Below are 24862 nucleotides of genomic sequence, written 5' to 3' on the forward strand. Positions count from 1 at the left end.
CTGGTAGAATATTTCACTCTGATTGTTTGATTTTAGTGTGAACAAACTGCAGATAATTAAAGATGAGTTCAAGCTACAACACTTCACTTCTGGTTTCTGAATTATCCTGAGTGGTGAGGAGTGTCTGGGCTGAGTACTTTCACATGGGTCATTAGGAAGGTGAGATCCTTCAGCAAAACATGGATGTGCATGTAGGTCTGAGTTTTGAAGAAGCTTAGTATTACAGCAGTGCAGCTGTATCTCCACTCAACTTTCACCAGACTTTTAAAAAAAAATCTCAGAATCACTAGGATGAAAACATCATGTGTTGTAGTGTGGCTGGTCTTCAGCTTTAGGCAGGGCATCCTCCAACTGGTCCTTCACCTGCAGGACTTTTCCATCCTACCTACCACATTCTGCTGCTGAGTACCTGAGGCAGAAGGAAAGTAGTGTCCTGGCCTGTGGGTGTGCGTTTCTGAGATGGGAGATACATGAGGGCACTGACCACTGGGACATAACACGTACCGTCTCTCAAAGGTTAACACCAGCACCCCCATTTTGTGCATAGAAAAGCAACCCCAAATGTTACCTTTTTTTTTAAAAAAAAAAGGAAAAAAGAGGCCAGTCTTGCTTTCTCCTTGAACAACAAAACTCTTTGACTCCAAGCAAAAGCAAACTGAAGTCACTGCATTTTGAAATCACTTTGGAACATGATGTACAGAGCTGTGGTACAACAGTGAAGAGGAGGGTGTCCTCCAGCATACAGCTACCCTTGGGCACAATTAGAGGTGTAAGTTGAACTTCTCCATCCGAGTGCTCCGTTTATTATAAATAACCACGATCTTTAATCATAACTTACTGCCCACTGGAAGCCTTGCAGTAATGCTGTTGTCATCTGTAAGCCCTGGAGCCTGGGGAGGAGAAGAGAATAGGATGTATTTAGTTATTTGATGAGCTCTATTCATGAGGGCTACATTCAGATCTACTCATGTGCACAAAGCACTGTGATTTGGAAAGTCTGGGCACTCTTTGGCAAGGTCCTCTTTGTACACCCAAAGTATAGCTCCACACACTCCTTAAGGTAGTCAAGCCATATGTGAATGCACTCTTGGCTATCCTTAGAGTTTATAGCTCTTACTGTTGGTTAAAAATCGGAGACAATTAGGCCAATTGGACAGTGGGTCTGGAGGATGCCTCAGCTTGAGTTTTGGAGCTTTAGCTCATGATTTTTAACTCCTTGACATCACAGGGGCAAACTTGCTTTGCTGTCCAATGAACCCCACAGTTTCAAGCCAAGCTTTTGACCCAGAGAGTCAAGCCCATTCCTGTGTGACTCACAAGGTAAAATCAACAACAAAAAACTCCCTTGGAAACACAGCCTGACTCAATTGCCCTGTGAAGTGCCACAATGGCACAATCAGATATGGAGCAGTATTTTTACCACCTGGGGGGAAAGGAAGCATGGACCCTCTTTGGATGTGAAATGGATGTGAAATTAAACCACTTCTTATTTCTAGCAGATTCAGCCTAAATAGATTTGGAGCTTACCTCCAAGTTTAGGAGTTCCCTGCTGCCCCACAAGGAGCTTCTCTGCCAGAACAGGTTGGGTCCATTTAGGGAACAATGGGTTTGCAGTGCCTCAGGAGAGTCCCTGTGAAGAGCAGGACATTGAAGGTGGGGGCTCATCCTAGCTGTCAGCAAGAAATTAATTTTTGGGTTGATATTAGGAGGAGCTTTCTTTGTAATAGGTGGGACAAGAAGTCACGAAAAAGCTAAAACCAGAGAAGGACCAAAACTAAGATTTATGCCTCTGAAAAAAAAAGTAATTGCAGCACATGGCAAAGTATTTTCTCTTTATATCCTTCTATGGGATAATGATTATTCACCACCTGAATTATGTTGGTGGCCATGACTCCTCTCAGGATGTACATACGAAGCACTGCTGTACTGCACCTGTGATAGTCTGGATGGAAAACTCCATCCCTAGGGAAGTGTCCGATGACTGCTGGCTTTGATAAGACCTACAAGAAAGCCACTTGTGGTGGAGAGAAGCACACTGGATCCCAGCTGGCTCATGTTTTATGTGTAGCTGTAAAAAATCAAACAACCATTTAGCATGCAATCAGCGGATGGAGTAAGGTTTTTGTAAACCAGAACAGTAATAGCTCGTGGCCAGTCACTAATCTCTAGCTCTCATGGTAAGAGGTGCCCTCCAATACACAGGGGGACTCTCTTACCCTGGGCTGATGCCATGTGGCAGGCGACAGCCTGGAAATCCCTGTGGTCTCAAAGCCACCCCGCCAGCTCTGGGCCTGTGCATGGAGGTGAAGGCACTGATTGATGTTCAATAGCCTGTCCCACCAGAGACTGGATGGAAAATATTGATCTCTTTTAAGAGCTCAGGAGAGGAGGCAGATTCACAGACGCAGTCGTCTCTGTTCACAAAAGAGTGACAGTGAGGACTGTCAGGGTTCCAGTTGCCCATGAAGACACTGAGCCTGGTGGGCTGAGCACCAGATCCGACATCATAGCACCCATCTGGGGCCTTGCACTTGTTGTGGGCTGGTCTCTCCTTGGAGGCAAAGGAAATACAAAGACAAACCCCCTCCCACGCTATGCCAAAGGCTCCAGTCATGGAACAGGAGGATAACACTGAAATAAGTCTCCATAGCATGAAAGATCTTGTTCTTCTACACCAAACCACAATGCAGACCCCTGTCTCCTATGTCAGCCACCATGGAGCCAGCAAATATTAAATAGGCTGCTGTCTCCACCAAGCTGGGCTGTATTAATCCTGGCAGCCCCAAGGTGACCTCTCTTGCCACTCCTTCTACAAAATGCCACATCCTCTCTGGGGAATGTTTTCAAGCCAAGGTGCCCTTTCAGAACTGAGCTTCAAGGCTAGGAACAAGCCACCTGGGATCAGATGTAGAGGCAGAAGAAAACATGACTAAGGAGGCATGAGGTGTTCAACCTGGTGACAGCAATAATCGGCTTGGATTTGTTTGGCTCATGTATATGCACTGGTGCTGTCAGAAGTGGGACATAAGAGCAACCTCACCAGCGCTGGAGGTGCCACCGTTTTCTGAGTGCTGCACACGGGTGAAGTTACTGGGAGGTTATTAATCTTTCCCCTGTGACTGCCTTGAGTGCCAGCACAGCAAAATGCTTGTTCTGCAGCCCCCTGTGCTCAAATCAGCAGCACCTGGAGGGGAAGTCCAAAGGAATGGCATGGCTCCTCGGAGGACAACCCACATGCACCCACTTGAGGGACAGAGATTCCTCTCCAGGAGTGTCACAGCCACTTTGCAATTTGGGAACCTTGAGGCCGAATACCCCTCCACGGCACACACTTGAAGGGGCACTTCATCTTCTCTGCCTGAAGGAATTTGTCTTAACTAAAGCATGTCAATTAAAAGTCAAGACTGAATCACTGCAAAGTACCGGAGACAAGAGTCATTAATACTGGAATGCAAGTTTTAAATTATTTTTAATATGCTCTGCAAGGCATCCATAAAAGGCCCTTAATCAATATGCATTTCAATTCCTTGCATTAGGGTTTGCAGAATTTAAATTCACAGCAGTGGAAGGGTCGGGAAACCAACCTGAATTTCTATGAGAGCTCTTGCATAGCCAAACCTGGGAGACCACCTGGGTCCAAGCTGTCGGGCAGGTGTGACCAAATGGATCAGACCTTTTTGGTGGCCTGTGCCAAAATGGTGGTCCCAGTCCCTGGAGAACGGGTGTTGGGGCACATCATTGACATGGGGTAAGTTTTTGAGTCCCTGTTGGTGACAGCAACCAGCATTTTGCTTGTCCATCTCAGCCAGTATCAAATATTCACAGGCACTATTGGCAATTTAAGCATTACCTGACCATCCCCTGGTGAGAAGAGCAGAGAGGATGAGGATAGGCTGACCCGTAGACGTCAGCTCTCAGGGCTGCACGTGCTCATACGTGGGGACCCCAGATCCTCATGTGCAGCATTCATGTGCCCTCACGGCATATGCCATAGATTTAATAACTCTCTCCCTGCACAGGTATGGGACTAGTTTTGTGGCTGGTGCACAGCAAAGCAAGCTGATATTCCTGCCTCCCGCTGCTGGCAGAGAGAGGAGACTAATCATCTCGCAGCAGGAGCATGGAGAGGCATGAGCTTTCCCAAGGAGAGAAGGGGCAAGGGGACCCGTCCAAGAAGGCACTTGTGGGAGTGCAGGGGGCTAGGTGGTTTGAAGCTAAGTGTGTGCTTAAGAATTGGCTGGATCAGGGCCAGAGGTGCAGAAAAGAAATTTCCAGCAAGGAGAAACCTCTAGGAAGAACCAAACCCTATAGGAAGCTCAGGGTGAGGTTTGCGCTTCCTATTTCAGTCTAAAAAAAGCCCTCTCCCAGGAGGGGGTGAGTTTCAGTAACATCCAGTATGTCTGCCCCCCCCCCCCCCCCCCCGATAGTCCAGTTCCTTATATCCAGAATAGGGGTGAGGAAAGTAAAGCACGTGGAAGCCCCACAATACAGATACACCCTCAGAGCATCCTTCCCTGCAGCATCCTGGGGCCCAGGGGCAGAGCAGCATCACACTTTGAATGGTTCATAGGAGGAATGATGCACGGAAAGGAGCAGAGATGGTTGTTCCAGTCAACTTTACACCTAGAGATGAAAACAGGGCCCAGGGACAGATTTATCCCATGGTTATTTGCATGCTCTCTGCCACGGGTTTGGATGGGGCCAGCTATTTCTCTCCCCAGACAGCCCCCAAGCACAGCTTGGGGGAAACCAGGAGCTGGGGGCTGTACCCTAGAAGCAGGCTGGATTTAGCCACCCTGTTCTGAAGGCTAAAAAAATGCAGTCCTATAGAGGAAGGCCAGGTTAAGCCATTTATGTGCCTGCCTCAGGCCCTTGCTTAGTTTACTGCCAGCCTAAAAATCCCCCAGTGTTGGGAAATCATCTTGAACCTTGTATGCACATTGCTGTGGCTCAGATTGTGTTTGGAGCGATGCATCTGTCTCATTTTGCTACCTTGATGGTTGAAATAAGCTAGGGAAAAGCAGGCAGCCTTTTGGAAAGGGGGGGGGGGGGGGGAGAAGAAAAAATAAAAGAAAAACAGAAAAAAAACAAAAGCGGGGGCGGAAGGGAAGGAAAAGGGAGGATTTTGTCTCGGGTGAAGGCAGCCCGGAGGCGTCGGAGCCTCGGAGGACGGTCTTCGTCGTCGCCTCGCGTTGCGAAAGAGCCTTTTGCTAGGGCTGGGGTGCCCCTCGGTTTTGTAAGGCATCCCTGCACGGAAACTCTGGCCCACGCTGCACCTCCCAAAAACCCAGCGGGAATGCTGGAAAGCCGGGAGGCCCCGTGTCGGGGCCGGGAAGAGCATCAGGGCTGCGGGGAGCGGAGCGGGCGGCCTGCGCGGGGCCGCCTGCCATCTAGCGGCACCCAGGCAGGGAAAAAAACCCCGAAGCAAAGCCCAAACCCCTCCGACACTCCCCCCACCCCCATCCCTCTGCACGCAGGGCGATCCGTTTCTGTTTCGGGGGGTTTCGGGGGGGTGGGGTGGGGTGTCTGCCAGCGGGGTCTTGTGCCTCTGCCAGGAAAATGCACTGAGACGTAAGTGCGGTGGAGCGTAAATGTATTTGTGAACTGACGAGCCAGGCTGAACCAAAGAGCCATGTACTCTTGCCTGTGTGTATTTTTTTCCCCCTCCTGCACGGTTCTTTTCCCCCTCCTCACGCCTCTGCGGAGGATCTTTCCCTCTTTTCCCTCCTGCCAAAGAAATGCCAGAACAGGGCTCTCCCCTCCTTTCCATCCCTTTCTGTCTCCTGCGGCCTCCCTCCTGCCTCCCATTTTGTGGCCTTGCTGCTCCCACCCTGCCGCTGGCCCCAGCGGGGACCCAGAGAGGGGGAGCAGGGGGGACACAGCCACGTTTCTGTTCTCCCTTCAGTGAGCTCATATCTCCTTAACACACCCCCCCAGACCTTTCAGGAGATGCTGATACATCTGTTTCTGCACTCAAAAGTTTGCAAGCTGAAGGGAGGGGGGGGACATGCCTGAACCCCCTCTTCCTTTGCCTCTTCCTGCAAATTCCCTCATGCAGTAAATCCGCGCCCCCCCCCCCCCCCCCCCCCATGCTGGGGGCTCCCCTGTGCCACAGGGGTGACATGTTTGATTTCATCCTCACAACATAGCCTCATACCCAGGGAAGGAAATGGAGATATTTTCAAAGGCCACCCCAGAAGACGATGGAGTAACGCACTCCTTACCATCCCGTCCTGCCTCACAGCCCTCTGGGGTCCTTTTTTGGGGGGCTGCAGAGCAGATGCCCAACATGGGCATCCTCAAACTACCCCCCCTTCAAAGAGGCACAGAGCTGGGATCAGATTTAAAAGGAGGGGAAAAGCCCGGCTCTGGACAGTTACGAGATGTTAACCAGTGGCACTGGTGGTTCACCCACCCACAGGGGTGCCGAAAAAGAAGCCAGTGCACGAGGCACGGGGCTCTCTGCAGCGCCGGATCAATGGACATCCTCTGTGCTGGAGTGGGTCTGAGGAGTTTGGCAGCACCTCAAGACCCAAGGGGGTGGGGGAGGTGATACAAGCACAGACCCAGTATGTGGGTCCACAGACCCTCTGTTGACAGTAGATGCGTGAAGCCCTTCCACACAGCTCCACACTGACATAAAGCTTTATTTTTAGCTCTGATATTAGCTTCTTGATGATTCCTAGAACTATCTGGCCCTTCCCACTGACACTGGCTTAGAGATGGGGTCCAGCCAACCCCAGGTGTGACCCAGTTCTGGGGGTCTGGTTTGCTCACGGTCTCTTGTTTGCAGCTATGGTTTGGTGCAAAACGCTGCCTCATTTTCCTCCCTTCCTGCACAACCTAGCAAGGATCCTAGCAGTGTGCCTTTGGTCTGAGCACCCTAAATCACTCTGTCAGTCTTCAGCAGTACCATCGCAAAAGGGGCAGTTGAGGTTCCCTTGTGTGCTCCCTACTCACCCTCTAACCTTGCTCAGGAAATGCGTCCACCCTCTTTTTCTTCCCTTTTTTCTTCTTTTATTGCTTTGATTCTTTATCTAAAAAAACAACACGACTTTAAAAGTTCAAGGTTACTGTACAGTCCAATCCTTGTGCGAGCCCAGAGTATGGGCAATCAAATGTGTCATGAAGGATTTATTCACAAGGCCAGGTCTTACAGTTCAGTCTTGCTCCGTAGGTGATCTCAGCCAGATGCTCTTTAAAGTCCTTTGGGGGAAGAGCTGCACCCCCAGCTAGATGGGAATGGGCAGGGAGAAGGGTTTTTCGGCCCTTGCGTTGAGGTTCTCCTGTACCAGCCGGCCACGGCACTGGGAACCAGTCCCTGACTTGTTTCATCTGCAAGGAGAGACGTTGCTGGGGTTCAGCAATGTTGTGCAAGGCGGGATTTTATTGAGGGAAAAACGCTTAAGGCACCAGCCTGGCCCATCTGCATCCTCCTGATGGAGGGCTGAGGGGTGCTGCCCTGGGGACTAAGCATGCTCGGCCACTGAGGATTGGAGGAAATCTTCTAGGAGGGGGTAAAAAAAGGCATTTTGGAGAAGCACTGCTACCTGTTCCTCCAGGTTCAGCACAGGAGAACAAAGTTGCTCCCGGTCACTGGGGTTTCCTGTCTCCCTGGGTCCTGCCCATGTTTCCCCCACAGTCCCAGCTGGTTTGCCCTCTCCCCATTACTCCACTCGAGCCAGATTTTTCTGGGGCTGATTCTACCATCTTCACATCTTAGATAGCCATGACAAGGTAGAAGGGGGCTGCAGAGTCCTTATGCTCTTATCAGCATTGGATTAATTAAAAAAACTAATCAGGAAAAGAGAAAAGCTCAGTGTAAACCTCACGCTAGAGGGGTTTCCAAGTAGGTACGCTGGCGAAATAAAAACAGCAATTTGCAGCTAAATAAAAATAACAATTAAGCATTTGAAATACAAATATACCATTCAGAACAAGCGGATAAATATTCAGATGCATTCATTACGAGGTTGAGGCTGTCTCTCAAATAAACAGACAGGTACAAAATAGCAGCCTGAATACTCCAATTATGCGAAAATCACATTAGCACCGATGCTCCCGGTCCCAGGCAGCGGGAGGGGGCGAAGGGGAGATGGGGAGGAGGATGGCGGCAATGGGGAAAGCGTGTGTGGGAAGCGCGTTTTTTTAGAATCGGTCTTAAATTTTATGTCGACGGTGTTTGGATTCTCCTTCATGGAGGGCTTTAATTCCCAGGGATTCGAAGTTCTCCTGTGGCACCGGTGCTCGTCACGGCTCTTCTTTCTGACATGGGGTTGTCCTTCCTCCCAGGGGAAGACCCACCACACTCGTGTCGGCAGAGGGAAGCGGGATTTGGCCTCCTGCCTGCGGCCCTAAGCCCAGCCCGGGGGGTCGGGCCGCGGGGTGCGGCCCAGCCCGGCGCAGTCCCCAGCAGCGCACGGAAGACCGTGGATCAGTGAAAAGCAAAACACCGCCGAGCCCAAAACCTACAAAGCTTTTGGAGCTCAAATGCTGCAGCTGATTGAAAAAATAACACTTCCTTCCCCCCACCAACCCCCCCGCCGCTTCCCGGCCCTTCCCGGCCCCACGGCGGGGGGCACGCGCGGGGACGTGGCTCTGGGATAAGGGGACACCGCGCCGCGGTGCCCTGGGTGGGTGCCGGGGGGACAGAGCCCCCGCGGTGCGGCCGGGGGCGCGGGGGGTGTCCGGGGGGTGCGCCCCCACCCCACGGCGGCATCTACACTGCTGGGGACGACGAGCGTCACCCGGAGGGGTGTCACCGGAGGAAAGGGGAGGGGGGGGGCGGGCATGGGCCCCGCGCCACGCTCACCCCAGGGGCAGCGGCGCCTCCCCGCGGCAAGCGCGCGGCACTCCCGCGCAGGCGCAGCCCGGCCCGGAGGCGCGGGGTGGCGGCGCCGTGGGGTGAGGCGGGCGCTGCCGCGCGCCCCCTGCCGGCCCGCCGCCGCCGCCGCTGTGCCGAATCTGCGGCGGGGCGGGGCGGGCGCCGCCGGCCTGTCGGCGGCCGCTGCCCGTGCGGAAAGTGCGGCGGCGGGGCGCGGGCCGGCTTTACGCCGGGCGGGATTTCATCATGCGGGGTGGGGTGGGGGGTAGGGCAGGGCGGAGCGCCGTGTCTCTCCATGCCGCTGCCGCCCCGTAGCGCCCTGCCTGCCCTGCTGCGCCGCCTGCGCCGCCTCGCCTGCTCGCCCGTCGCCCTGCTCCGCTCCCGGCCCGGCCCGGCCGCGACCCCCATGGACGGCCCGCAAGCCGAGGCGCTGCTCGCGCCCCTCCGGCAGGCGGTGCGGCACCAGGTAAGCGGCGGGGGGGGACACCCCGGCTGAGGGGAGTCCCGCTGAGGCGGGTGGCGCCCGAGGGGGGGACGCCCGCCGGGGAGGACTCGCCTGAGCGGGGGGTGGGTCCCGGCCAGGGGACGGGGGTCTCGCGGAGGGGGTCGGGTGCGTGGCAGAGCCGCCCGCCGCTCCGGGCCCGCGTCGGCCGGCCGGTGCCTCAGTTCGGGTCTGTGGGGAGGTGCCCCCCGTCCTCCCACCGAGCCCTGCCGGCTTGTGTGGGGTGTGCTGCGGGGAGCGCGCGGTGTTTCCCCCCGGGGCCCTGCGTGCGCCCCGCCACTTCCGCGCTCCGGGGCGCTGCGGAGCCCGGCGGGCTTCGGCGCTGAGCCCGCGGTGGGGGGGTCCCGGCGGGGTCTGCCCGGAGCATCGGTTCCCCTTGGCGCAGCCGCCGAGCGCGGGGCCTGCGGGTGTCCCCTCTCGGTGGGTGTCGCTCAGCCCCGGAGGAGCGGGCTGGCGGGGAGTGCGCGGGTGTGGAGGTTTCCCGTAGACAGCCCTTTCTTTCCCTTCCCGGTAGCGATGGTGTGTGTTGGAGCGGGCTTGCAGAACAGGATCTGTGCGTCAGGCTACCCGGCTTTCCTCTCCTGGGCTCGATGTGTCTTCTGTGTGCAAGCTGGGGCCGACTTTGTCGTGCTTTTAGGGCCCCGTAGCTGGCTCTTCACGTTTTCTTCATAAAACAGCCTGCATAGTTTCCTCATCTCATGGGGTCACATGGTGACTTCCCTTTAGAGCTGAGTTTGTGTCGGGTTTTGGAGGTAAACGATATCTTTACAGTTGCATATTTGCCTGATGCAGTAAGGGATATTAATTCCTTTGCACGTTTTCCATTTCATCATTCTTATTTGTCCAGGTATGTAGCTGTCTCCTGTTAGCTGGGACTGCATCGCCTTCTCTTTCCATCTCCCTCAGATGAAGCTATTATCCTTAGCTTCCTTATTACCTGAGAAGGATTTCGTTGCCTTTTTATTTCCTAAGTGAATCTTGATCTCGGGTACCCTTGCTGTGTACATTCATGGTGCTTCATCGCAGCACATGGGACTTCCCCTTCCTCCCTGCTTTAGCAGCCAGACCTCTGCCTGTGGGTTCCCCACACGCCTCCTTTAAGTGGTTGAATCCATAGCCTTCTGCTTAGCTGCACACATAGCTACGTGTGTGTCCCATGTATTCATAGATCTGTGCGTGTGTTTGCCCATTAAATGAGTGGATTTATGGCCCTCTAATTATACCAGCACTTCAATGAGTTTTTATTATGAATCACTGTACATCATAATACCTTGGCAAGAGAGGTTCTTATAAATAAGGTGATGATCCCTAAAACTAGCCAATTTATTTATTTTAAAATCCTGTATCTTGGGTGCTGTCATTTGCCTTTAAAGTATCAATGCACCCCTTCTTTCTGGCTGCCTGTGGGATTGAAAGAGGAGTGTGGGGCACCAAGGAGAGAGGTTTGTGGGTAAATTTGTGTAGCTGGGACCACGGATATTGTATTGGACAGCTGACAGTAGTAATTCGCTGTCATGTTTGCACAAGAGGAAAAGGAGGTAGTAACGAAGATTGCGGTAGTTGATACCTTATGATGCAGGGGACCCTGTGTATCAGCGTGTGGAGAGGCGGCTTAAGTAAACCTAAGGGGCTGTAAACCTACGGAGAGGAAAGTGAGCAGCGTATCTTCCTGCAGCAGTGCCTGATGCAATAAGCTGCCGTGATCCAGGGGTGGATCCCTCTCTGCTTTACTGGTCTGTGGGACAAAGCTGCAGCAAAATTTGCCACATCGAGTGCTGCTGTGCACTCCTCCTCTGGGTTGGGCTCAAGATCGTAGCTTTAATTAGATTGAGTCCTGTCAGCAAACATAATTATTTTCTTCGGTTGTGTTTGTTGTGTTTTTTTTTTTTTTTTTCTCCTTGCGTATGTCTGAGTACTCTTTTACTTCTAGATCAGGACAAAGAGTTGCTGTGTGCTGCTTTTAGATGCTCAGCAGTGAGCAGGGTGATAGCTCTGTTGAGTCAGCAGTATAGCTGCTTTGCTGCTGCCTTGATGTTTTTCCACTGCCGACCCCCTAGCTCAACAAAGGCAATTTGGACTTACTACTTTAAAAGAAAAAAAACAACAGATCAGATCCCTCCCTCTGCCACGTTACCCAGGAATGGCAGTTGAGGTCCTTAGCCCTAAAGTGAAACTTTCATTTTGGTATAACAAAGAAAGGAAAGGTATAACAAAGGAAGGAAACAGCAGGTTTATTCTGTTCTTGTAGCTGACGTAGTTGGCAAGCCTGACAGGATCTGATTTTTCTTTCTTTGTGTGTGTTTGTTTTAATGCAGTCTTCCTCCTTTTATTAATAAAATTAGCCTTTGAACCCCTTAGTCTCTGAAGTACTTTTAGCTTTTCTAATCTGATTACTGAATGGCAATCTGTTTATTCTCTTCTCTTTGGTTTCTCAGTTACCTGTAATATTAATGTCAGAAAAGCTCAGAATTTATGAAGAAGCTGGTATTGTGGAAATGTAACATCTTTGGATTGTTTTCTTTTTTTTTTTCTTTTTGTTCAATGGAGAAGTGCAAGATGCAAGAAAAATTATGAATTTAGAGCTTCCCATTCTTAGAACATCCCACTTGAGAAGGCATTGACATCTTCATGCTTTTTCCTCCTGGGTCAGCTCCTTTGTCCTCCTCAGTAATTCAAGATAGACCTTGGTTTTGACTGGAGAAGAGTGAGCTGAAAGGAAGACTTTTAATTAACTTATCTCCAGGAGCAAGTTGGTCATGACAACTGAAGATGATGTTCGGAAAAGCATGCTGTTGGGTATTTACGGGTTGAGCACTTCCCTGGGATGAAAGGGGAGAATCGTCTCCACAGGGCAAAGAGACCTTTGTGGAACCATAACAAGGTGATGGTGGTTTGACTCGGGTCAAGACCTCAGTGTAAGCCCACTCCAGGGTTTTGCTGCACTGAAATATTTAGGCTTTGTGGTTTTTTTGGTGTGTTTTAAATTTTTTTTTTTTAAGCTCTCTTCTTTCCCAAAGTTACTGGACAAGTTTTAAAAACAGTAACAGTTTTTACAGATAATGCAATGCCTCCTTTGCTTTGACATTAGGTTAAAAAAGTCTGTCTTCTGTGAGACCTTCTTCTAAAAATTTGTGTACTTGTCAGTTTTGAACAGATATGATAGAGGAAGAGAAGTCCAAAATGGACATAAATTTTGAAGAAAAGGGAAGAGGTGGAAGGAAGAGAAACCTTATTGCTGAGAAAGAGAACACAAAGCTTGTATTAACCATTTGCGAATCCACTTAGTACATCCTCAAAGACTGAAGACTAGGATTTGTGGAAATCCGCTGTGAAGTGGTGCATATGGGAGTATGTTTGCACATTGAGATTTAATAACAGATCTGGGATTTAACAATAGCGGGGGGGTTGAATTCCTGTAATGATGTCTAGTTCTGCTGACTCTCAAATGCGTGTGTGTTTCTCATTTTTGCCAATTGAAGCAGCCTCTGGAGACCTGCATGGAGAGTGGGGAGGCAGGACAAAACACTCCTTTTGGATTGCCAGGGGAGCTGAAAGAAGGAGAGTTCTTGTCTATGGCATTCAGAGAAAGAATCTATATCTTGTGTTTTGTCTCCTCCTAGGGAGAACTGGTAAGGAAGCTGAAGGAAGAGAAAGCTCCTCAGGTGGATATAGACAAAGCTGTAGCAGAGCTCAAAGCTCGGAAGAGGGTCCTAGAAGCGAAGGTGAGTCTGGAAATTAAATTTGAGTTCCACAGTTCTGTCTGAAAAGCCTTGAAATCTCTACTTAATGCCTTTTTTACAGTGTTGATTTGGGCTAAACAGTCATAGCAGGGTAGACTGTTTGAATCACTTCTGAAATAATTTGCAAGTTTCCAACTAGTGGCAATTTCATTCTTTCTCTGTTATGCTAATATCTGTTAGCATCAAATCACAGTGTGCGAACAAATAAATATGAGTTCAGGTTGTTCATAGTCAAAGCTGAAATTCAGTGTAAGTGTCACTAATCTTTGTTTACTGTACTTTTTTGTGCACGGTGAGAGTTCGTGCTGTACTCTGTACTAAGTTTCATCTTCAGCATTTAAATGCCCAGACTGGCATAGAACATGTTACTTTAGAAACCATTTTCTTTGCTACAGTTTAAACAGTTGAAGCTTTGCTGCAGCTTAAAAAGTTTCAGATAGCCTATGGTTTTCCTCAGCCTTAAAGAGAGGGATGTATTGAAATTGTGCCCCCTCTTTTAAATTCAGTTGTGCTCTGAAAAGTCTTTCTGCAAATGAAATGATGGAACATCAAGTTTGGTTTTTTGCTAGATCAATAAACAAGTAAAAATACACTTCCTTATCCTGTAAGCTTCCCTCCCCTTCTCAAACTGAAACAACAAAAAGAAACTTCTGAAGCATAAGAACAGGTGTGCAGATTCACCCGGGAAACTGCAAGGTTCTTTCTAATTTGTGTTTCATATAAAAATGATTGTAGTTGTGCTTTGGTGGTACTCTTAAAAACAGAATAATAAGTAAATAAATACACCACTGCTTGCATCTAACTTACTGTGAGAATTTGAGTATACCTGTATTGAAACCAGTTGACACTACTTGTCCTACAGAGTCATGTGAGTTAGCGCTCTGTCAGATCTGGCGTTACGACTGCCTGTTTGCGTACATTTGACTGAAGTAAAAAGGTATCATTTTTGCTTATTATTCAGCACAGAACTGTGCTTTGAAATCATTGCGTGAAACCTGGATTGAGAGCTAGGTCGTCCCGGTGTAAGTTGTTTCTAAATGTTTTCCCAATTCTGTTTCCCAGCCCTTGGAAGCTTGACGTAAAGTGACATAGCAAGGCAGGTTAGGAGTCTTGGCATCCCTGTGAGCCCCACCTTTCTGTTGGAAGAGTGCCTGTAGGATGCGGTGTGGAGGTGTGCTTGCCAGTTACACAATTTGTGTGGGCTCTATCCCTGTCAGTGCGAGAATGACCTTGCAAACACAGCATCTGCCCTTGTGAGTGCAGCACTCTGATAGACTCTTTCTGTCTTGATGGTGCTTCCAGAGATGCATTGCAGTTGCTTGCACCTTTTGCAGAATGCAGCACTGTGAATGCTCGTTAGCTTTAATAGTTGTTGGTACAGTTTTCAAGCCCTGTGATTCCTACTTAAAGATACCAAAGTGGCTCTGAATTTGGAGCTTTGAACAGAGTAGAGGAGTTAAGTGTTTAAAATTCCTCGGCTTTATGTCCTCAGACCGTATCGTTAAGTCAGTAGATGATTCTGCTCCTATACAGGGTCTTTCTTCCCCTTGAAGGCTAACACAGGCACCTTTCTGCCTTCTATTTGTGAATATATTTATGTTTATGAATGTATGCTGGGTAGAAGAGACTGTTTCTTTGACTTCTGCACCAGTTCTTTAACTGTTCTGTTTAGGGAGTAAAAGAGGGGCTCTACAGAATTCTGTACCTACTCCAGACGCTCTTGTGCTGCTGGCCATTTCTCCCTGCCAGTTCAGAACTGGGCTCTGTCACTGTTGCTCTCCTTCTGTCCATCTCTGGGCAAAAGCCATTCTTTCTGTTAAGAAATCCTGGTCATAGTGAAATGTGATTCTGTGTTTTTAGGCAGAGACTGCCAAATGGAATCCTTTTCCAAGCTTTAAAAGTACTGTTCTGGTGCTTGCTGTCATGTGTGCTCTGTCTGTCTTTGACTCTTCCTGTCTCTTGTGGAAAGTTATTCCTTGGCTTATGCTAATTCATGGGAACAGCAGAGATACAGTGCTTTTAAAATTAGACTGTGCTTATTTGTCTTTATAGATGCCAAAAAAAAGTTTTAAATTGTTGGTCATACAATACTTTTTGTAACCAAAAGGCTGTTAAAAATGATAGTGTTAGTCACTTAGGAGAAGCTGAATTAATTTATTGAATTTCTTCACTTAACTGCTTTAATTATCAAAACGTCTTTCTTGAAGAAAATCTTTCAAATCTGTTGACTTCGCTCATGGAGTTAGTTGCAAAAATCATAGATTTTCAGATAAAATAGTGAGTCTGCTGTAAAACATTTTCACAGAATCTAGTCAGGGCATTTAGGCACTCTAACTTTCTGAGTGCAGGGCGGCATATCTGGGAAAGCCTATGTTTTGCAAATAAATATTCTTTGTCTAAGTAGCTAAATACACACCTTTGGCAGACCACAAGGATGATGATGCTCATAATCTTCGTAGTCAAAATTCTTTCATGTCAGGAACACTTTATTGGAGGCTTCATATATGCCGAGAGTTAGATGTTTGTAGTCTGAGCTAGTCGCTGCAAGCTCTTTTTATAGTCAGGAGAGAGAAGTAAGTCAGAAGAATTGCTTTGGAAATTGTCATTTCTTTCCAGTGATTGTAAAGAAAACTGAGGATAAGTAGCTCAGACTTCGTTGTCTGAAAGTTAGGGCAGATGAGTCCACCTTGAGTGTGTAAAATGCTGCATTCAGACAATCATGCTCGTAATTGAGCACTTGAATCTCAGTGTGACCATTCCTCTTTGGAAAATGAGCATGTTGGCAGGGTACCTTTGCTTCAAAATGGTCTTTACAGACTTTTGACTCATCGTGGTGAATAGAGAGGGTTTCTCCTCCTGCCAGAAATGGGAGCTATTAACCGTTTTCGGTTTGCTTGAATTACAGGAGCTGGCCTTACAGCCCAAAGATGACATTGTGGACAGAGTTAAAATGGAAGACACCTTGAAGAGGAGGTTTTTCTATGATCAAGCCTTTTCTATTTATGGAGGTATGGATTTGAAGAAATTCACATTTTAATCCCTTTAGGCTAATGTTCTGGTCTTTCTAGCAGTGTGAAACGCTGTACTCTTGCAACGATATATTAACGCAACATAAAATAATTGTTTTTAAAGTTGGCTTTAAACTTTTCTGCTTGAGTCTGTAAGCCTTTCAAAAGTTCCCCCTTTCTACAGTCTTTGGGTGGGGAGGAGCATCAAATGTTGTCTTTCGCTTTCTGAATGTAAATGAGTGGACTTAAGGTTGTGTGTTCTGAGCATTACATTGAAGAAGATGGTTTCTTTGCAGAGGGGTAGGGTGTTTTGGCACTTAAGGGAGTGATCAGCTTATTTCCTTTTAACCATTCATCTCTATCTGAGCTTTCCTTGGCAAGATAATGCTCAAAACTACTGTGAACTTTAATTACCTTAGTGAACTTTGTCAATGAACTTTATTGAACAGGTGAAAAAATGTGGCTGTTAAACTTCAGATAGCTGATTTGAGGCAGCTTGGGGTGGGCAGTGGCAGCACAGTGGTTACTGCTCTTTCTCCTAAGATAGTAAAATAAATACTCTGGTTTGTTTTATTGGCTTTTTCTTCCTTTTTTCATCTTTGTGCCTAAACTGGTGATCAGCAGATATTTTTTATTACTGAAAATAACATACTGCTTTGGCTCATGCATTGTTACTTCTGTATTCAGATTTCTCTTTCAGACAGATTGCTCCCACAAAGCTCTCCACAAAATATAATGCATTGGTGGAGGGAGTGGGGCTTTTACAGTTGTTGGTTGCAGCTATTTATCAGTCCCAGCTTCTACCACTGCCTGACACCCCAGTGTGCTCTGCCACTGAACTGTATTGGTTGGTGTATAGGGCAGTGTCTGTCTAGGTGCTTCATAGAGTTTACTTTCAGTCTTTATGTAAAAAGCTTTCTACAGTGAGCCACATTCCATATTCCCTTTAGCACAGAGAAGCTGGTGCTTCATACTCAGAAAATGACCTCAGACTTAAACCAGCTGATGGAAACAGTGAGAGGGGAGCGCACTTCTTCCAAACAATGCAGATTCATACACCCTTGCACCTACCACATTTTTTTTACCTTTTTTCTCTTTGCAGGTGTCAGTGGTCTGTATGACTTTGGGCCTGTTGGGTGTGCTTTGAAGAACAACATCATCCAGGCATGGAGACAGCACTTTATTCAGGAAGAGCAAATCCTGGAGATTGACTGTACCATGCTCACGCCAGAGCCAGTTCTGAAGTAAATATGGGTCTTTTTTTTCTGCAGCATGTAATTTCTGGTCATAGTTGCTTTTTAGTCTTCTGTAAAATTACCCACAGGGATCTTGAGACTGGGTCACCCAATTTCATACCCCACTGCAGTGCAAAATAATTAGATATCAGTGCACGGGTCAGCATGAGAAGCTGTTGTTCCATAAATCAGGGAGAGCAGTGGGACTTGTGTCTGAGAGTCTAATGTCTTAATGTCTCCTAGCAGTCCCATTAGGTAAGAAATTGCCATTATCCCTTCTTCTAAAAGATCAAGAAGACAACGAAAAGGATTAGGTGACTTACCTAAATGTGGGACACCTGGGTCATAGTTTAGGACAGGTTGCTTGACCATCCTTCCCTTCTCTGTGGAGGGATGGCAATACACAGTGTGTTAGTTGAGCTCTGAATGCAAATGATGCTTCCGTAGCCCTGGGGATTGAAGTCCTCTTTTTATCCACAGACCAGGTAGAAGGACCATTTTCCAGGGTGAGAGCATAGTTCAGACTCTGGACCCTTTCACTTCCACGTATCTCCGCTAAGGCTACCCACAGGTTTGCTAAATATGTTGGGTGCTTTTGGACTGAGAGCCTGAGCTGAGTCAACTGCGTTACTTTGTACGGGTCGCAGCATAACAAACGGACAGAAGCTTTCATGGATCACTGGTGTAAAATAGTGGGAATCTGTCCACCTGAACTACTGGTTATTTGTCACAACTGCATCTATGTCTTGCTTCAGTCATGGTGCAGTTCCTAAAGGCACTAAGTGTCATCTTAGTGACACATTTTAAGAATTAGATATATTGATATTTTCTCACAGATCAGATTTTCTGTGGGATGGTACTGCTTAATGTGAAACTATAATCTTCATCAAGAGTGAGCCTGCAGTTTGGGCGTGTAGTTTGAAGAATATGATAATGGTCTGTCCGCTGGGATTACACAGTACCTGGGTCTGTCTGGTGGCAGCTTTCATGTTCTTTTTTTGTATCGTCTTTTCTAGGACTTCCGGCCATGTAGACAAGTTTGCTGACTTCATGGTGAAAGATGTGAAAAACGGGGAATGTTTTCGTGCTGATCATCTCTTGAAAGGTTTGTTTTTGTTCCAAGGCTAGGTGGGCTTGGGGATTTCTTACAGTCGCACAAACGTGGGAAAAGAGTATCTTTCTCAAGGAAGGCCAGTTGGTATAGCCAGTCTTTCATACTTGTGTTTGTAGTTCCTTAATCATACCATAGCAAAGATCTCATAAGTTCTCAGTTCCACACAAATGTTGTGTTAGTGTCTTAAATGAGGTACGGGATCTCTAGTAAAAATGTAGTTAGGTCCCTTTTTATAAAATCCTGTGTCATCAGGCCATAAAAGATTACTGTGTTGTCTAAGCTGAGGACTCCCTGTATAACAAGGTTCCTGTTCCCTGCTATATTCTGGTCTGTTTTCTTGAGTTTCAGTTGGTTTTTGTTGAGAACTGAGAAGTGATTTAATGACAATATAAGGGGACAGAGCATACTTTCCTTATGCACAGGTCAATTATATGGCAGCTGCTGACTTGTATACCTTGTAACTTTGCTGACTTTTGGGAATGCTAAAGCGACTTCAGGTGTTTTTTAGGTTTGCAAAGTCCTCACACTTCTTTCTGGTTATTGATTAAAATTTGTTTAAAAAACAACAACAAGAGTCACATGGCGGAATCTCAGAGATAAGAAACATATTTTAAAACTTTTTCATGTACAGCTCTATTGTGAAAGGAAGGATTGTTCCAGTCAAGGTTTAAGTGGATTGTGCTTTCTAGTTTTCTAGCCTTTTCCTTGAAAGTTAAGTATGTAGAACAATCTCTACTGGCATTAAAGCTGTTTTCATAATAGTTAGAATTTTTGTTTTATTAAAAATTCCAAAAGAAGCCCATCTAATCTCTGCCCATTTGCGTACTGAACAGCATCATAAACAAGGGTGTCCCTGTCTCTTCTGCAGCCCATCACTGGTGAACAGCCACCTGCTGTTACTGCCACTAAAAAGTCAGATTGCTTTTTTTCAAATGAGAGTGGGAAGTCTTGGCATCACTTTCTGCCTTTGTATCTCATGGAGGATGTTGTGCTTTAAAATGGAATGCAGTCTAACCCTACAGTACCAACTCAGTACGTGCCTCTGAGTGCATTTGGATAAAATTAGCCTTGCTGGCTTGGGATCAGATGTTGCTTTCAATTTCCAGTCTGTATAGAAAGAAAATAAGGAGAAAGGGACTACAAAGCCATTGCTTGGGTTTAGAGGAATAAGTATTGGAAAGAAACTAGATAAGGACCTGTTGTTTTCCCTGTGGCACACCAGTAAGCTCCTCAGCTGTAGATCAGCACTGCCCTGATGACGGGAGTGGAACTGCCCTGTTAGACACTGGCAAAACAACTGGTGGACATACACTTACACTCATGCTGGAGGATCCTCCTGATCTCTCAAGCTTCAGACTGGTGTCAGTGATGGGGTTGTAGTATAAACTCACTGCATACTTTTTTGGTTTACAGCTCACCTGTCAAAGCTTATGTCTGACAAGAAGTGCACAGCAGAGAAAAAGGCAGAAATGGAAAATGTTCTAACACAGGTAGGTGCCTGCATGGGGAGGTGAATGTTTCAGGGGTGTGTGTGTAACAGGGGAATGGCAGTGCACCGAGTCCAGCGGCAATGTCCCTTCTGTGTCTCAAAACGTGCTCAGAATCTTTACCTCAGATACTGGTAGGCTGTACATGCTCCTAAATACTGAAAACTTACTGGTTAACCAACACTGTAAACTTGCTGGTTAATTGCATCTCCCTCCTGCTATTTTGGAGAGTTATGGCTATTATAGTAGTCTCTTGAATGTTGGATTGGTAGGGCTAGAACTCTGTGCTTGGAGCTGTTCTGCTCTGTTCCACTTCACATCTGGGCAAAAAGCCTATTTCTTCTGAGTCCCCCCTTTACCTTTGTAAATTGCTCACTGAGGGATTGTGATACAAAGGAACAGAGACAGATGAGAAGTTTTGTCAGGGTTTTTCTGAATCACCTTAGCACTGAATTGGTATGTTTTAAAGTTGTCTCGGCTTTGAAGTACTTGAGATTTGTTCCTCTGTCTGTAGCACACCGCACAGATTTTTTCCTGTGTTTACTGTGAGAATAGTTGGGTGCTCCAAGCTGACATTCCTGAGCAGCTGTACTGACATTTGCCTTTATTTTTGTATTTGTTTTTCTTACTTTGTTTTTAATGTCTTTTTCCCATGACTTCTAGGATAAATGCTTCCAGAGGCATGCATAGAATGAATGTTTACTTCTAGAAAGAGCAACTTTTTTTTCCAGTGTATTACGTCACTGAGCAGCTGTCATTATTTTTTCCACACTACAACACTGAACTTTGACCATCCTTTAGGGGAATCTCTATTAATAAACTCTTTTTATCTCCTGTCTTGAGTTTTCTCTGATATATGAGGGATTGTGACAATTAATGCTAGAAACAGCTCTTTTAAACTTGAGTGTTAAATCATTGCTGTACTGTTCACTATAGATCCCTCATGGTACTGAAGTCTAGAAACTACATTTAAATGTACACGTGCAAAAGGCTAGTACATAAACACACAAAACAGTGCCAGAAATTGCGGCTCTTGTGCGGTTAGGTTGCAGTTAGATCTGTGGTTCTACTGCTTGATTCCCATCTTCCAGAGAAAGAGGAAGGTAGGGTCCTGGAAGAGGTTGACATTACCCCACCTGTGAAAGTATCCAGTCATTACCAAATTGTTTTCAGAGCAAATGGAAAATCTTTCACGAGGAAGCCCAGTGCTGCAGATTTACTCTATTTAACTAAAATGCAGAACAGCTCTAAAAAGAGAGCATCTAATGCAAAACTTGAGTATTGTGTTTCATGCAGCAGAATGAAGTAAATGAATGCTGACAAAGCCTGGCAGAAATTTTAGCTTTCTTCTCTCTTATTGCTGTATTTTTTCATTCCCAACACTGCTTCCCATGTTTTAGCTGAAGCTGTTCAAAAGAAGCTACTGGTGGGTGGTGATGCAGTCCCAATGACTCTTCTGCTTTACACCCACTCATATGCTCAGTGCTTGCGTTTTTCTCTAGAGTTCAGACTTTCTGTGGTATGACTGAGTCGTGGACCTATATTGTTAAAATGGGTTTGCAGATGTGCTGTGTATTCTTCTATCATTGGCTCAAGCTTTAGCTTGCTTGAAAATTTAGGTTAAAAGGGAATAGTTTGGGCAGGTGATGCAGAGCTGTGGATTGTGCTCAATAAAAGATGAAGAGGACATAATTAATTCCTGTTGTCTAGTAATTAAAATAATTCTCCTGTGTTTTAATATTAGTTGGACAATTATGGCCAGCAAGAACTTGCAGATCTCTTTGTGAACTACAACGTGAAATCACCTATCACTGGAAATGACCTGTCCCCTCCCGTTTCTTTCAATCTGATGTTCAAGACCTCCATTGGACCTGGAGGAAACATGCCTGGGTAGGTACTAGTCTTGTTCTGCTCACACTCTCCCTTCTTCATAGATCACTCTGAATAAAAATGAAGTCTCAACAGGATTGAAATACGCAATTTCTTCTTGAGTAGCCTTCCCCTGCCTTTCAGTCCAAGTCTTATTTGGCAGGTTGGCATTCCTTGTACTCTCGGTGAAAGGGAGGAGAAACAAGGAACTGTTGCAAGATCATGAAAGTCCTTGAAGCAGCCAGACTGTGGATCACAGCAAGGCCTTACTGATTGTTTCCATAAAGCCAGTTAATGTTGGGTCCCCAGTTGTCAGCAATTTCATGGCTATAGAGAATGTGCTTCAGTGTACCTGTTTCAGGATGAAGGTACTTAGCAGGGTGATCCAGTGGTAGCATCATTTACTAGGTGTTTGTAATTAGTGTGTGAGAATGTAGAGGCTGTTGTCTTGAGTTGGGGTCTCCAAAACGAAAACTGAGACCTCCATTGAAGAGTGGAGAATATGATTCTTGCATATGCTCTGGGATGGTGTCAGAGACACGCGTCGTATGTGTTCTCCAGTGTAGTATGTTAAATAGTCTGAGTAGGTGGTATTCTGTGTGGAAGTCTCAAATCACTGTAGGGGTTGTAGGGGCCTCACACTAAAGCCACTTCACAGTTGGTGTAACAGCAGAGGTGCAGTCATGGTTTGCCGGCAAAATCCGTGTTTGTAAGCAGCCTCATACAGCTCAGGCCTACATACGAAAGGCAGAGATGGTGCATTCCCTGTGGCCTCCTTGATGTCACTGGCCACTGTATTTCATTCAAACACCTTTTTCCGTTCCATGCTTGCATCTCCAAAGCAGCTAAGTTACCCACTTTACTTTTGGGAGTAACTAGGGAGTGCTGTGTTTGGGCTGCAGCTGATGTTTGTTTTTTTCCCTTCAGTCTATTGCTTCATTGTTTTGTGTCTGGAGTTAAACGACTCCAGAAAAAGTACCACCTTTAAGTTTTGTAGTAAGTGTGTTTTACTTTTCTCACTGTTTTCCCCACCCTTTTATCTTCCTGATTTTTCCCTTCCCCCTATCTCCTTTCAGCTATCTGAGGCCAGAAACTGCACAGGGAATTTTCCTCAACTTCAAACGTCTTCTGGAGTTTAACCAAGGCAAACTGCCTTTTGCTGCTGCCCAGATTGGAAATTCCTTCAGAAATGAAATCTCACCCCGCTCCGGCCTTATCAGAGTGAGGTACTGCACACTTCCTCTTTCGACAGAAGGGTACCTGGGAGCAGGTAGCACCTCCCTTTGTTCCAGTGTTTGTACATGATTTTTTCACTTCAGCTCTTTCTCCTAGAGGACTCCTGATTAATGTGCCCAGTGAGTCTCAGGGTTCATGGGTGAACTCATACAGTTAAGGTTTTAACTGCAGAATTTTATCTAAGCCTGGCTGGTGAGAAGTAGGATCTCTGAAATAGCTGTTGTGTTAGCAACATCTGGTTGAAACTCAGTTTTACTAAGAAAATTTGGCTTCCATCATAATCTAAACAAATCATATTTAAAGGTAGCTGTGTTCTCTACAAGATGTGCAGCTTTGCTTATTTAATTATGTTCATGTGATTTACTTTAAAACCGAAATCTGGAATCAAAACGTTCTGCAGATTCTGCGGTTCTGCAACTTATGAGAGAGGAAGTTGTGAGATAACCTGACTCAGGACATGCGTTTGTGTCCCAAGATCAGTCAAGAAGCAAAGCTCAGGGTTGTTGAGAATTAATTTCAAAGCTTTCTATCTCAGGATAAAAGTGATCATTGCATTTCTTTAAGGATAGTCTGTATTTTAACTGAACTATTCTGAACACAGGTCTCTTCCGTTTTATTTGGAACAAGAGCTCTTGTGCACAGTCAGCGTGGTTCTGCCATCCACACAGGCAATATGTGTTGTAAACTTGGTAATTGATTAATATGGTGCCATAAATGTCACTGAGGGGCAGTGGCATCATTAACACTAAGAGAACTCTGGAATTTTCTCAGTCCTCCTGTTCTCTTCCACATCTGGAAATGAGAACTTTTCTCATTGAAATGCATTTTCAGTCAAATATAAATTATATGCCTGTGGCACATTTATTGGAGACTGTGTTATTATGCTATCATAGCAAATTACATCCTGATGCCTGTGATTTAAAGTTAATGATTACCTAGAGCTTTTTTAAAGGTTCTTGATAACAAGCTAATTCAATGTAAAGTGATTTCAAGCAATAAGGCCACGAATCAATGTGTGAGTGTAGATGTATTAAGGATAAAATTCTTAAAATGGAATGTACACCATTGCTGAATGTAGCAGTATTATTATTTTCAAGAAATTATCACCTCACCTGGCTATTTTGGGCACCTCTGATATGAGATAAGGCTACTGAATTAATCAGGGGATTAGTCTTGGTTGACCCTGTAGGAAATGTATACTTCTAATATGGGCATAACAGCAGCCTGAAAAAACTCCAGAGAACTTCTGGAAGTATTTCCAAAGGTGATATTCTCTGCTCTGAATCACAGTGGTGATAACTATGGCCTGGAGACCTTAGATGAATTTGTAGATGTAGATTGTTTAGATGTAGATGTAGAATGTTTAATTAGAAATTTGAAGATGAAACTAAGTCCAGTGTTGAGACTGGTTCATGTTCCAGTTTGTACGTTATCTTGGCTCTCGGTTTGCATATGTTTTTAAACTGCTGACTTGCTTGTGAGAGGCTAAAGCATAATCATTTATTAGAGGGGCTATAGCTGGCACATGAAATATTTACTACACATGGTCATTTGCATTTCTGTTAGGGAATTCACCATGGCAGAAATTGAGCACTTTGTGGATCCCAGTGAGAAAAATCACACCAAGTTTCAGAATGTGGCAGATCTCAACATCCTCCTGTACTCTTCCAAGGCCCAGGTCAGCGGGCAGTCCGCCCATATAATGCGGCTGGGAGATGCTGTCCAACAGGTAACATTCCTCTTGCAAGCACATGGACCTTGCTTTTTTGAGTATTGCTCTCAAGGCTAAACTGCAAACTGTCATGTTGGTGCCAGATGGGGTTTGCTCCCAGATTTAAGCATCAATG

The 24862-nt window shown here is 46.4% G+C and overlaps 1 protein-coding gene across 1 annotated transcript in view; it reads left to right on the top strand.

Annotated features, from left to right (window-relative positions):
• The first annotated feature begins 9080 nt into the window (after positions 1-9080).
• Positions 9081-24862, top strand: part of GARS1 (glycyl-tRNA synthetase 1) — a 28747-nt gene continuing 12965 nt past the window's right edge. Inside the window, exons 1-9 of the mRNA XM_074869546.1 lie at positions 9081-9290; positions 12947-13048; positions 15972-16074; positions 17177-17318; positions 18326-18414; positions 19837-19913; positions 21655-21800; positions 22856-23005; positions 24582-24744. Coding sequence (XP_074725647.1) covers positions 9120-9290; positions 12947-13048; positions 15972-16074; positions 17177-17318; positions 18326-18414; positions 19837-19913; positions 21655-21800; positions 22856-23005; positions 24582-24744 — 1143 coding nt within the window. The 5' untranslated portion in view covers positions 9081-9119. The remainder of the gene's footprint in view (positions 9291-12946; positions 13049-15971; positions 16075-17176; positions 17319-18325; positions 18415-19836; positions 19914-21654; positions 21801-22855; positions 23006-24581; positions 24745-24862) is intronic.

This window comes from Strix uralensis, chromosome 1 (genome assembly GCF_047716275.1).
Source record: "Strix uralensis isolate ZFMK-TIS-50842 chromosome 1, bStrUra1, whole genome shotgun sequence".
In the NCBI taxonomy this organism is placed as follows: domain Eukaryota; kingdom Metazoa; phylum Chordata; class Aves; order Strigiformes; family Strigidae; genus Strix; species Strix uralensis.